General features: G+C 38.4%; 1 protein-coding gene across 1 annotated transcript; it reads left to right on the plus strand.

Annotated features, from left to right (window-relative positions):
- Positions 1-9,933: 9,933 nt before the first annotated feature.
- On the plus strand, positions 9,934-11,777 carry LOC122055090 (cellular nucleic acid-binding protein-like). Its single transcript, XM_042616481.1, has 2 exons — positions 9,934-9,938; positions 11,354-11,777. Exons 1-2 carry the CDS (start codon positions 9,934-9,936, stop codon positions 11,775-11,777), a joined length of 429 nt encoding a protein of 142 aa, XP_042472415.1.
- The last annotated feature ends 2,471 nt before the right edge of the window (positions 11,778-14,248 follow it).

Here is a 14,248-nt window from a genome sequence, read left to right on the forward strand (position 1 = left end):
ATTTCCTGTATTCATTTTGTAATTATATTCGAATTGCTAGTGATTGTCCAACGAAAGTGGTCAAGGACCACGGGCCTTCGAGTATGAGTCGTCACAGGCTCCGAACGAAGTAAAAACAACTGTGTCTACTTTACTTTTCCGCTGCGCTTATACTCGATATTTTCGAATCGATATTCACCCCCCCTCTATCGAATCCAACGGTCTTACAGTTATTATCACAATAGAGGTTTATTGGGTTAGCTATGTTAGGAACCACACCAAGTTATGTGATGAACGCTTTGGTCCAAACAAACTCTTTTGCTGCATTAGAAGTGGCAATATACTCATCCTCTGTAGTAAAATCAATAACTGTATCTTACTTTGAGCTCTTTCAGTTCACAATACCACTATTTAAGCAAAACACATATCCTGACTACGATCTAGAATCATCCTTGTCAATTTAGAAGCTTACATCGTTGTAATCCTTTATAATGAGCTCTTTATCACCTCTATATATCAAAAAAAAATATTTAGTTCTTCTCAAGAACTTTAGAATATTCTTGATTATTGTCCAGTGACTTTCACATATATCTGAATGCTATTTGCTTGTTATGCTTAATACATTCGAGATATCATGACGAATATATAACATAACACACATGATAGATCCAATAATAGATACATAAGGAATCCTATCCATGTGATCCCTCTCCTCTTTAGTAGAGAGCATTGAGCCTTAGACAAGTTCACACCATGTGACATTGGTAAGAATCCTCTCTTAGAATTCTGCATGATAAAATGATTAAATATTTTGTTAATATATATACTCTAACTCAAATCAAGCAATCTCTTAGATCTATCTCTATATATCTTAATCCTTAAGACATAGACAGCTCACCTAAGTCTTTCATTGAGAAATAATTTCCAAGCCAAATATTTACGGACTATAGGATAGGGGCATCATTTTTAATGAGAAATATGTCACCTACATACAAAATAAGAAAGATGATTATGCTCCCACTACTTCTTTTGTAAACATAAGGTTCGTCTTTATTCTTAATAAAACTAAACTCTTTTATTACATCATCGAATTGAAGGTTCCAGCTTCCGGATGCTTGCTTTAATCCATAAATTAGCTTATGTAATTTATATACCTTTCTAACATTCTTTAAATCAATAAAACTCTCATGTTGTATCATGTACACATCCTTGAATAGATTCTCATTAAGAAATATAGTTTTGACATCCATTTGTTAGATCTCATAATCATGGTAAGTTGCAATAGCAAGTAAGATCTGAATAAACTTAAGCATATCAATTGGTTAAAAGGTTTTATCATAGTTTATACCATAAATTTGTTTGAATCCTTTAGCTACCAGTCACTCTTTTAAGGTATACACATTATTATTCATCTCAATTTTCATCTTGAAAACTCATTTGGGTCCAATGGGATTTATTCCTTCAGGTGGGTCAACTAGAGTCCATACTTAGTTGACATATATGGATTTCATTTCAGATCTCATGGTCTCTAGTCATTTCTTAAAAACTGGACTCATTATAGCTTCTTGATAGGATGTAGGCTCATATTGATGAACAAGCATTATGTCACTATGGTTAGACAAGAGAAGAGAATATTTCTCAGGTTGACGATGTGTCCTATCAAATCTTTGTAGAGCTTTCTACTCAAACAGGTTGTTATTTCATAATTTCTTATGGTGCAACAGTTCATGATCTATAACACTTTATTATACATGTTTAATTTCCATCAAAGTCTCTATTCTAATTTGTGCATCTTGAATTTCTCCAAGATCTACTTCTCTCCCACTAGTTCTTCTAGAAATAATTTTTTTCTAAAAAAAATATAATTTCTGGCAACAAACACTTTGTCTTGTGTAGGATTGAAAAATTAATATCCCTTTATTTTTTTAGGATATCCTACAAAGTAGCACTTATCAGTTTTAGGTCCTAGTTTCTTTAAGACTTAACGTCTAACTTAAGTCTCATAACCTTAAATCTTCATAAAAGATATTTTAGAACTCTTCCCAGTCGATATCTCATATAGTGTCTTTGTAACTATTTTAGATGGAACATGGTTAATTATGAAAGTAGAATCTTTAGAGCATGTTCCTAGAAAAAAGGAAATAGATTTGCATGACTCATTATTAACCGTTTCATATCTAATAAAGTATAATTCCTCCTTTTAATACATCATTCCATGGTAGTGTTTCAGGTGGAGTGAGTTGGGAGATAATCCCAAACTCAACTAGATGATCATGAAATTCTTAGCTTAGGTATTCATCACTTCGATCCGATTGAAGTATCTTAATACTTATTCCAAGTTAGTTTTGTACTTCATTCTTGAATTCTTTGATGTTTTTAAAGGATTTTGACTTATGTTTCATTAAATACATATAGCCATATCTACTGAAACCATTAGTGAAAGTAATGAAATATTAGTAACCTCCTCTAATTGTTGTATTGAAAAGGCCACATACATCATCACTATGCATAAGTCTTTAACAATTCATTAGCTCGTTCACTTTGTTTGCTAACACTACAAGAAAATTCTCATTCAACAACACTCAAACGACGACGGTTTAATGGCAAATCATTATTTTTTTTGCCTTTTAATAATGCTTTTAACAAAAACTGTTGTCTTTTAGCAGTTTTTTTGGCTTACGACAACGGTTTTTAAAACCATTGTCTATTTATGCTTTTTTTGGGGCTACGACAATAATTTTTAAAGGCTACGACAATAATTTTTGAAAAATGTTATCTATGTGTACTTTTTTGGGGATTATGACAACGGTTTTTGAAAATCGTTGTCTATTAAGTGTTGTTGAATATCGTTGTTTTTTCCTCCGCCATTTTTTTCCCCTTCGCCATTTTTTGCCACCGCGTTTTTTCTTTCCCTCTCCTCGAAATTTTTTTCCGCCGCATCCCCCCCTTTACCTTTTTGATCCCTAAGAATTTCCGTCCAACCTATGATCTCTTCACCTATTTCACGTTTTTCTTTCTCCTTTCCTCTCCAAGCCCTAAACCCGCCGCCCCTTCTCCTTTCCTCCCCAAGCCCTAAACTCATCGCCTCTTCTTCGTTCCTTTCCAAGCTGCACCGCTGTCGTCCTTGACCACCAGAAACAAGTTGAGAAGGTGAAACATGTTCACGAAGTTGGGTTAGCGCTCGGGGAGCAGCACAAGTAGCAGAGATGAACAACTGTGACCCGCCGCCTGATCCTGAGACTTTCGTCCACAGGTTCTCATTCTCCTTCCGCCTACATCTTTCTCTGTTTTGTTTTGTCCCGGAGTCATCTGTCTGCTCCTTTGATCACCGCAGCTATCAGCCGGAGGTGCTGGAGAAAGCAAAGAAGGAGAACACAATCTGTTGGAACCCCAAGGTTATTTTGGTGTGAACAACAAGTTAAGTTAGGTCCTGTGTTGTTCTAACCTTGTGTCTAAGTGTGCAGGAGCTTAGGAACATAGGTAGTCGAGCGGAAGATGCAGCTAGCGAGAAGGACGACAGTCCGAGGGACGAGATGCTGCGGAAGAGTACACCGGCGGACGAGAAGGAAGCGTGCGGTGGTTCCGAGGGACGAAAGCCGGAGCGGAAGATTGCTCGGGGAGCAAGAGACGCAACTAGCGAGAAGGACGACACGCGGTGTGTCCGAGGGACGAAGACTGCGGACGAGTATGCCGACGGATAAGAAGGAAACACGCAGCGATTCCGAGGGACGAGAAGCCGGAGGGAAGCCCGCTCGAGAAGACCGAAAGTTGGGTTCGGGTGAGCCCTTTTCCGGATGGCAGAGATCACCCAACCAAGGTGAAAAAAGACAACCGGAGTTGACTTAGGGTCCGGGGTGCCCGGAACTGTCCGGGGCGCCCAGACCAGCCCGGGGCGCCCGGAACCCTTCCGGGCGCCCGGAGATTAAACTTTGACCAGAACGCGTCTAATGCGTTTTGAACGTTGGGGGATAAAGTTTTATCCCCCCGTAGGGCGCCCGGAACCCTTCCAGGCGCCCCGACCAAGGCTATAAATATAGCCTTAGTCCAGAAGCTTTTCAACGAACTCTAGTAATTCATTTCCAACGCTTGTATACTTTAGAGTTGTATTTAAGCTTCTGTTTTCTGCGCTTCAACGTTGTAAGAGGCTTCTCCACCTGAAGGAGATTGATAGTGCGCTTCATCCTTTCCTTGGATTAACAACCACATCGGTTGTAACCAAGTACATGCTCGTGCCTCTTCATTTTAATGTTTTATTTATTTGCTTTGGTTATTTTACAAGTGTTAGCTTAAAGAGTTAGAGGAAGGGTTGTTCGTTTGTTTTTTATTTTGCAGGATATCCAACAACCCCCCCTTCCAGCCAGCCCAACGGTCCTACAAGTGGTATCAGAGCCGAGACGCCTCAGAAGGACTAACCGCCGTCTGAAGCAACAAAACGATGGTCGGAGCTAGCGACTACCCACCAGCATTCAAGGGGGAGTTTGCCGTATGGAAACAAAAAATGGAGGTATATCTAAACTCTGATTCTGGTATTTTTTTCAATAATGAAATTTGGTTATGAAGAACCGAAGAACGCGTACGGAGAAGAAATCGATAAACGTCTCTGGACCCACAAGCAACGTGAGGAGTTTATGGCAAACGGACGAGCTAAATTTCACCTCCTAAGCACAATACCAAATGAAGATCTCGGTAGAGTTGGCGAATACAAAAGCGCAAAAGAACTTTGGGAAAAGTTGTTGAAGATTCATAAAGAATCAGAAGAAGCTGAATCCGAGACTAAAGAAATTGCCGAAACAGCAATCATAGCAGAAGACCCACCTAAAGATGAAGAAAGCTCAACCGAGACAAGCATCGATGAAGGGGGAAAGTCTTCGGAAGAAAGTAATTCAACAGAGGGAGAACCAATGACCGACGAGGTAAGTAAGGTATGGCCTCAACCCTCTGAACAACTGGTTCAATTAATCAAAAAATTACCTGGAGATTTTTGCGAATTAAAAATTGAATCATCGAAAGAATTTTTTGGATTAGAAAATCAACTGTCGAACACTTCTTGTAAATTAAGAATATTATCGAAAGAATTTTTCGAATTACAAAATGTTTTGACGAAAGATTCTTGTGAATTACAAATTATTTTGTCAAAAGAATCTTGCAAATTAGAAAAATTGTCAAATAAATTTTTACCAATTCTTTTTTCAATACAATTTCTTGCATGTTTAATATTTGTTGCTTTAAAGCTGAAAGAAATAGCCTATCGATTAAAGTATATCGACAAACTATTAACATATATTAACATGATACAATTCTTCGCATGTTCAAATTTTCTTACTTCAAATTTGAGAAATTGTAATAAGTTAAAATGGAAATTTAAAACTTTCTGATAAAAGCATGAAATAAAATAAAATTAAAAATAAATGCATAGAAATTTTTTTAATTATTTCTACATGTTCCAAAAAAAATTTTATGCATAAAGTTTTCTACTGAGAAAACTCTTAATTTTCATAACGAAAACTTAGAAATTTTCCAAAAGTTATTTTTAACTTAGAAATTTTCTCTGATATTTTGAGATTGCTTTTGTGAAAATTATTGCAAAATTTTCAAAGTTCTCAAAATTTTCTAAAAGTTCTTAATGACTTAAAAAATTTTCTTGACTTAGAAATTTTCCTTGACTTAAATATTTTCCAGAAAATCATTAAAATAGATCTTTATAAATTTTCTAAGTGTCAACCCTTAGATTTTTCTTACAACCCCAATTTTTTTTATATGATCAAAGGGGGAGAAGAAAAAGTATAAGTCTAGGGGGAGGTAGAAAATTGAAATTTTTTGAAATTTAATTTTTTCCATCTTGTTGCATGTTATTGCAAAATATATTATTTCATTATTCATGTCAATTTTTGACCCTAGCTTAACTTGGGTTGATCACATCAAAAAGGGGGAGATTGTTGGAACCCCAAGGTTGTTTTGGTGTGATCAACAAGTTAAGTTAGGTCCTGTGTTGTTCTAACCTTGTGTCTAAATGTGCAAGAGCTTAGGAACACAGGTAGTCGAGCGGAAGACGCAGCTAGCGAGAAGGACGGCAGTCCGAGGGACGAGGTGCTGCGGTAGAGTACACCGGCGGACGAGAAGGAAGCATGCGGTGGTTCCGAGGGACGAAAGCCGGAGCGGAAGATTGCTCGGGGAGCAAGAGACGCAGCTAGCGAGAAGGACGGCACGCGGTGCGTCAGAGGGACGAAGACTGCGGATGAGTACGCCGGCGGACGAGAAGGAAACACGCAACGATTCTGAGGGACGAGAAGTCGGAGGGAAGTCCGCTCGAGAAGACCGGAAGTTGGGTTCGGGTGAACCCTTTTTCGGATGGCAGAGATCACCCAACCGAGGTGAAAAAAGTCAATCAGAGTTGACTTAGGGTCCGGGGTGCCCGGAACTATCCGGGGTGCCCAGACCAGCCCGGGGCGCCCGGACCAGCACGGGGCGCCCAGAACCCTTCCGAGCGCCCGAAGATTGAACTTTGACCAGAACGCGTCTAATGCGTTCTGAACGTTGGGGGATAAAGTTTTATCCCCCCAGTGCGCCCGGAACCCTTCCAGGCTCCCCGACCAAGGTTATAAATATAGCCTTGGTCCAGAAGCTTTTCAACGAACTCCAGTAATTCATTTCCAATGCTTGTATGCTTTAGAGTTGTATTTAAGCTTTTGTTTTCTGCGCTTCAACGTTGTAAGAGGCTTTTCCGCCTGAAGGAGATTGATAGTGCGCTTCATCCTTTCCTTGGATTAACAACCACATCGGTTGTAACCAAGTACATACTCGTGCCTCTTCCTTTTAATGTTTTATTTATCTGCTTTGGTTATTTTACAAGTGTTAGCTTAAACAGTTCGAGGAAGGGTTGTTCGTTTGCTTTTGATTTTGCAGGATATCCAACAACCCCCCTTCCAGCTGGCCCAACGGTCCTACACGATCGTCTTCCTGGAGACGGGTTCCAGGAAAACGCTCATCGCCGTGATGTTCCTTTGTTCCTATGCCTTCGCAATTCGGAAGCCCTCGCAACACATTGTCGTCTTCCTCATCCCGACTGTCATTTTAATCACTCAAGTACGTGCTCCTCATACACTTTCCTTGGCAAATTTTCCATTTGGTCCTATCCATCGCAAATGGTATGGCTCTTCGGTGCTCTTGTTTGGGAAGCATTATTATTATTATATCTGATCAACTTACTCTGAATGTTTCTTGCTAGACTTTCAATTTCTTCAGGGTCTACTTGATGCTTTACCCCGTGTTTCTAATGATTCTACCACTCGAAGTGCATTATGGTCTATCCTGCAAAGGGTGTTTTGCCTAGCTAAGGAAAATGACGATGGTTCACTGGACCTGCATAGGTTAACATTGCTTCTATTGGACAAACATTTTCTCATCAATGCAATGATTAGAGAAAACAAGGATCTTCCTATATATAGTAAGATTTTTTATTGATATATGTTTTTGATTGGCATGTGAAGGAGGACTGACTCTGCTATAAGTTAGGTGATTTGTAAATACAGGAAGACATCTTATCAAGTGTCAATTGCAGTGCTAGTTAGTGAATCTCCCCGTGTTTGAACATATAATGTTTTGATAAATATCGAGCAAAGTTCTATACATCAATTATCACCTCTGGGATTTAATCTATGATTTCTATGCTTTAATTTCTCTATATGTAATATTTTATCTTTTAGAAGCTTATTGTTTATGGTAAATTTAGTGAATTAATGAATGCTAGTTTAATTGTCGCAAACATCTGAAATATTGTATTATGAGATATTGGATATTTCCTCTTCCTGAATTGCAAGGTTTGAAAACTCTAAAAGTAGCATTCCACCATGCCACAAAAGAGGAGGTTGGGTTGATCCTTCTATTCTTTATATATTCTTGTTTTGTGAAATTTTCTTATAACTTAGATGTTTTATTTTTAGGTGGCAATCACAACATTCGACTTCCAAAAAAATAGCATTGTGGCATGAAGCCAATATTTTCTACATACACTTAGAATTCCTCTCTTGTTTAGTTGTTTGGCATTTTAACCTTCATCTTACTTTTTATCCATGCAGATCTTTCTTCCTAATGAGAAGATTGAGAACATTAATGATCAGTACTGTACTTTGTGTGTAGAGGAGGTGAGTTTGTATTGGGGATATTTTTACATTTATCTGAAATTTATTGTTTACATGCTCTATTCTATTGTGTTGTTTCATCTCTATTAGGAGACCTATCATTTTCAAGGTAAACTTGTGCGGTTTTGTGTCAAATATTGTGATTTAATGGTATCTTATGATTGATTGGATTTGGGTATTCTCCTTATAGATTCCAGAAGAAGAGAAAAACCTTGGGCCTCATGATCGCTTGATTCGTGCTTACCATTTTAATAGAGATCATAATCAGAACCAAACGGAAAGTATAATGTGTTTGACTTGTGCTATTTTTTGGAGCTTTGAATAAAATAGATGCATTTATCTTTTGGTAATAATTACCATCTGGTGTATTTTATATTCTCTGCCAACAAATTCTTGTGTGATTTCTTTTTTACATGTACTGAAACTTTTTCTCATTCTTACTTAATTGCCTTGTATAGATGTCCACATGCTTTACTCTCTATGCACTGTCAGAGACATATTTCCAATTACTTTATTGTAGACAATAAAGGATTATCCCAAAAACTAGAGTAGCTAGATAATTGCATTATTATACAGATCCATGATTACTTTTTACTTCTCTATATATCTTGTGAAGACAAACCTCCCTAAGAACTTCATGTTTTTTTTTTGTTTTTTTTTGTAGCAAGTTCAGGATCATTACTCATTAAGGAAGGTGAAACTTTAGCCAATGTTAAGATACGCATTCAGAAGAAACTGCAAGTTCCATATGACGAATTTTCAAAGGTACTTTTCTTGTTACTTTAGTGTTTTAGTGTGTAAAATATCGAAAAAGAGCGAATAACCATAAGAAAATTTTCCAAAATTTTTAAAAAATTTCTGGAAATTTTTCGAAGACTGTATGGTGTGGGTTACGGGGGTAAATATTGAGCTCCAGGAAAGCCTGTTTAGACTACCTCATTTAAACGAGGAAAAGTTTGATTTTTCCTTTCCTTTTTATTTTTCTTTTTCTTTTCTCCTCCACCGAACCCATGCCCGTGCCCTAAGCCTCGTGACGCCGATTCCCTCCTTCTCCTCTCCCACTCGATCCTTACCGTTTCTCCCCAAACCGCACGCGACGGTTCCTCCTCTCCTCACGATTAAAACCGTGGCCAAGGAAAGCCTCACTTCCTCTTCCTCTCCTTCTCCCGACGGCGAGCAGCGCCGAAGCCTCTCATCTACCTCTCGCGTGGACGACTCGACGCCGACGAACGTCGGGCACTCCTCTCCCACACGTCGATTCTCTTCTCTCCCGACTCCTCTCTGTCAACCAACGACATCGCTCGACACCGGGATGCTTGACGGACGCCGAGCCACAACGTCACTGATTCGGTCGCTTCGGTTGATCGCTGTGCCACCTTCCTCTGCTCCGGCTCGGTACTGCAATAGCCACTACCGATCTGTGCCCTAGTTCAGCTGGAGTTGGTAATGATCGGTTTGCTGGACAGAGGGTTCTCCTTCCTGTGGCTTAACCTCGATCTTTCTTTCTTCTTTCCCCCGCTCACAGGTGAGTGAGGTGAGCATCTTATCTTTGTTGTTCTTCTTATCTGATCACCGATTGTGGTTCTCTTTTGATCTGTGGTTGGGTTATAGATCCAATCAGTAGCAGCTTTGAAACCTGTTGGATCCCGGCAAGCAAGTCTTGATTTTGGGTATTTGATTTGGTGATCAGTAATTCCAGCTTGCTTCGGTTACATTTTTCCGCAGCTGTTCTTGGTCGTGGGTCAACAGGGACGACTTTATATTAAGGTAAGGAGTAGGGTAATGAAATGAATATTGTTTATGTGTTGAATTAGGTATGAGGTAGGCTTCATGATTAGTATAATTTATTTAGGTTTGGATTATTAATCTAATGGGTTGATTGGGGATTAGGTAACTAACCCTAATTAACCTTTGGATTTAATTTAGGTAAGTTGAGGTTTATGATTTAGGTTTTTTCCCTAAATTATTCTTAAGGATTTTTATTTAGCTATTCATTTGAGTTGTAGCTAAATAAAAAATGTATATATATTGGTGACACAGGACTTTGACGCGAGACGAGCATCTCAACGTCGGATTTGGACTAGATCTGACCTTTCTATTGGAGGCGGGTACCTTGACTTATCTATTTTGATATGTCATATTGATATGCTTAGTAATATTTAATAGATAGTAATATTTATGTTCACTGTTGCATCGGTATGTCATTATCTATTACCTGAGCATGTTGTATTTATTTCCTGTTGTTGCATTCATGTTTCTTTGATTATATATGACCTTAAAGTAATGACATACCATGTCTTATTATATTCAGGACATTTTATCATACATGACCTATATATCTAGATCATATTATTTGACTCATATATCTTTTGGTACACATTTTGGTAGAGATGGATAGGATCAGGATATTTCCATTCTTAGTGGCATGCATCATCTCGCATGATTACATGCTATGTGATTGTTGGCTCCATTATTGTTGAGCACATCGCCAGTTACATGGATCTGCACACACAATCACTCATGGGTTAGTGGTTTTTATCAAGCAGAGTGTGTTGCAGCAGGTTGCTTTGTCAAGGGCTCCATTGGTCCACTCATGGGTAGTGTGACGCAGCGTGGTAGCAGGGCTGGGATCCCTCCTCTGGACTGACTCAAGGAGATGAGAGCATTGAGCTCCCCCACTTATGATTTGGGGTAAGGAGGATAGGTGTACTCCGACAGCATCCCGTCCACTCGGTCACTCAGGAGCAGTGATGGTAGAGTGCACGCACTACAAGAAAAACGTCATTCAACAACACTCAAACGACAACGGTTTTATACCAAACCGTTGTCTTTTTGCCTTTTAACAACGGTTTTAACAAAAACTGTTGTCTTTTAGTAATTTTTTTGGCCAATGACAACGATTTTTAAAAACTGTTGTCTATTTATGTTTTTTTGAGGATACAACAACGGTTTTTAAAGGGTACGACAACAGTTTTTTAAAACTGTTGTCTATGTGCGCTTTTTTGGGATTACGACAACGGTTTTTAAAAACCGTTGTCTATTAAGTGTTGTTGAATGCGATTGTTTTTTCTTTCGCCACTTTTTCTCCTTCGTCATTTTTCTGTCTATTAAGTGTTGTTTACGCCTTGTTTTTTTCTGTCTCTTTCCCAAAACCCTACTCTTCGCCGCCTCCTCCTAATCGCCCTCTTCGTCACCTCCCTCCTCACCACCCTCTTCGCCGCCTCCCTCCTCACCAGCAGCGGCGAAGCATCCTGGTCACAGCTGCCTCCTGGTGACCTGAGACTCTGTAACAACTGCTACAAACAGGGGCATCTCGCCGCAGACTGCACGAACGAGAAAGCATGCAACAATTGCAGGAAAACAGGGCACCTCGCTCGTGATTGCACAAACGAGCCTGTCTGCAATCTCTGCAATGTTGCAGGGCATGTAGCTAGGCAATGCCCAAAGTCAGGAACGCTTGGTACCTTTGGAGGTGGCTTTGGTGGTGGGTTTCGTGGTGGGTACCAAGATGTCATCTGTCGGAACTGCAATCAGGTTGGGCATATGAGTCGGGACTGCATGGGTGCTCTGATGATCTGCGATAACTGTGCCGGAAGGGGGCATATGGCCTACGAGTGCCCATCAAGTAGGTTCATGGACCGTGGGTTCCGAAGGTACTGAATGTCATCTGCTTTTCCATCCGCCAATTGATCTTTTTAATGCCATATTTTCAGTATTGTATTCTCTACATATTTGATACTTAGTCCATTTAAAGACCATTTAAGAAACTTGAACGTCCAGACCGTAGAGAGGGCTAGTATTTCTTGTCTTTGGTGATAATTATTGGATGCACTGTATCAGATATCTTTTTCATATTTGATGTGCCGTTCACAGACGTTTAGACCTATAGCATATTCATGCAGACGGTTTTGATATTCCGTCCAATCTCCGTGGCTGAATCATGCCCGATTCAGGGGGCATCCAAAAGTGAGTCAGTCGTGGATAGAGTTGTGCACGAGGAGTTAGATAGCATATCATCTTCCTTCATGCAAAGTCGATAAATTGCAGGTATATTTCATTATTTTTTCAAAAAAGAAATTAGAATCATGTAATGCTTAAACTATTTGGTCAGGAAAATAAATTATTGCAAGGTGAATGGCGACTAGGAATGACTATGCTCCAGGAGATAGAGAATCTGTAGGCATCCAGGCCCATGTCATGCATCAACTTCGCATCTTCCTGCCAACAAGAAAAACCAAAATTTTATATGCCTACAGTTCACAGGATTGCATAATTGCCTAAAAAAAAGAACAGAATTAGATACTTGTTTTCCACCAATGTGCATAGTCATTCATAAAAAAGAGCAGAATGAAATTGTTATCACTTGTCTTTAATGATCAACTAATGCTCTTCACTCTTCAATCCTTACTAAAATGATTAAGATATTCTAAAGTTAGATTTCAGCCTGATGAAGAATGTTCTTTGTGACTATACAATAGTGCAAGCAGAGCAATTAAATGTGCTAGTTGTTGTAAGATTTTTACTAAAAATGTGTGATAATACATATAGTTTGTCGGGAGTAGATTTATTTGGTGAAATCACTCATTTTACAATTTAACAATATTTAGGAAGTGCATTTCTCGGTGCTCTAGCAATATGTTTAGGCAAACTTATGGAATTAATTTCTATTTTTTTATCTAACAGAAGTGTTAAGTAATTATCTTTACAACCTTTTATTCTTGGACTTTCGTTTACAAAAGTATTTATCCTCTGTTGATGGTAATTTTCTTAGCAGATGAACTATCCAATCTGGCTAACCGGTCATTGTGCATACCTAGTCTTAGCGTTCATCTTTATTGTTAAATTAATAATAAAAGATTCAGTTTAAGTCTAGTCAATCAGTGTCAGTTTCAGGATTGTGGATACTATTTTTGTGCCATCATCAGACAATCTAATTCAAGTTTATGATTGCTTCCAGGGTCATTTTGATGACGTTGAAAGAGCACCTATCTTGCCATCTAAACCCCCTAAGGAGACCAAAGAGATGGTAATTTTCTTGTTCTGTCTAAATTTGGCAACATTAAGATATATAAATTGAACACTTCTAAGTGGGAACAATGTCATAATGGACTTTTTAACAGGATGAAAATAAGAGTAACAAGGGTCTTGTCGAGATATATGAGGTTCGCTGCTTCATTCATGCAAATCATTTTTATTAATCAGCTAATGTGTGATACATAGACTATGCTCACTTCTCTCTCTCTCTCTCCTTTTTTTTTGTAATTTAGGAAGAATATGCGCAGAAGACGGGTCTAGCTCCAGCTCTTCTTTCTGCTTCTGATAAACTTAAGATTGAGGTATTTTACTTGTCCACTTATTTACTATTCCTATGTGGTAAATTTTGTCATAAAAATTCAAACTGAACCCTGGCAATTAGTAGCTATTTTTACCAAAATTATCTGCATTTTTTTTCAATTTCTAATTTCAGCTGCTGGTAGGATAGTAATCATAGTTTAGTGATTGATGGCTGATGAGAATGAGAATTTGTATGTCTTAGGTGTCAGTTTATAAGTCTTTATCGACTCATTTTCTTTAAGCTCCTTACAACTGTTGTATTCTCACTATTGAGAAATTATATTGAAACCTCTCAAGCTCTTTGGGTTTTCCCTCCTTTCTGTTTGTTTGCCTGGGAAGCTTTCTCAGAAGATTATATTATCGATAGATGTCTTTCTTACTGATGCATATAATGACTTTACTTTATAGCCAAAAAAAACTGACATTGGGATATCTGCAATCTGAATTTGTTAATAATACAGATCCACTAGATCTATGGTATTGATCTGCGATAACATCTGGCTGCTTGTGTAGCTTCTCAGCTTTTCTCATACACTTTTTCTTTTATGCCTGCAGGCAACAATGCTATTCAAAAAGATTTCCTTAAAGTTGGATGCGCTGTCTCACTTCCATTTTGCTCCAAAGTCGGTTAGCAATAAAGCTTATCAAGTGTTTAATTCTTTTAGTATTTATTTCTTGATTGACCATAAGTTATGATGTAGGTTATTGAGGACATGTCTATACAAGTCAATGTACCTGCTCTAGCAATGGAAGAGGTAAAAATATCTTTTGGAGTTGTCTTTTAGTTTATGGTAAAA

Source organism: Zingiber officinale, chromosome 3B (assembly GCF_018446385.1).
Source record: "Zingiber officinale cultivar Zhangliang chromosome 3B, Zo_v1.1, whole genome shotgun sequence".
In the NCBI taxonomy this organism is placed as follows: domain Eukaryota; kingdom Viridiplantae; phylum Streptophyta; class Magnoliopsida; order Zingiberales; family Zingiberaceae; genus Zingiber; species Zingiber officinale.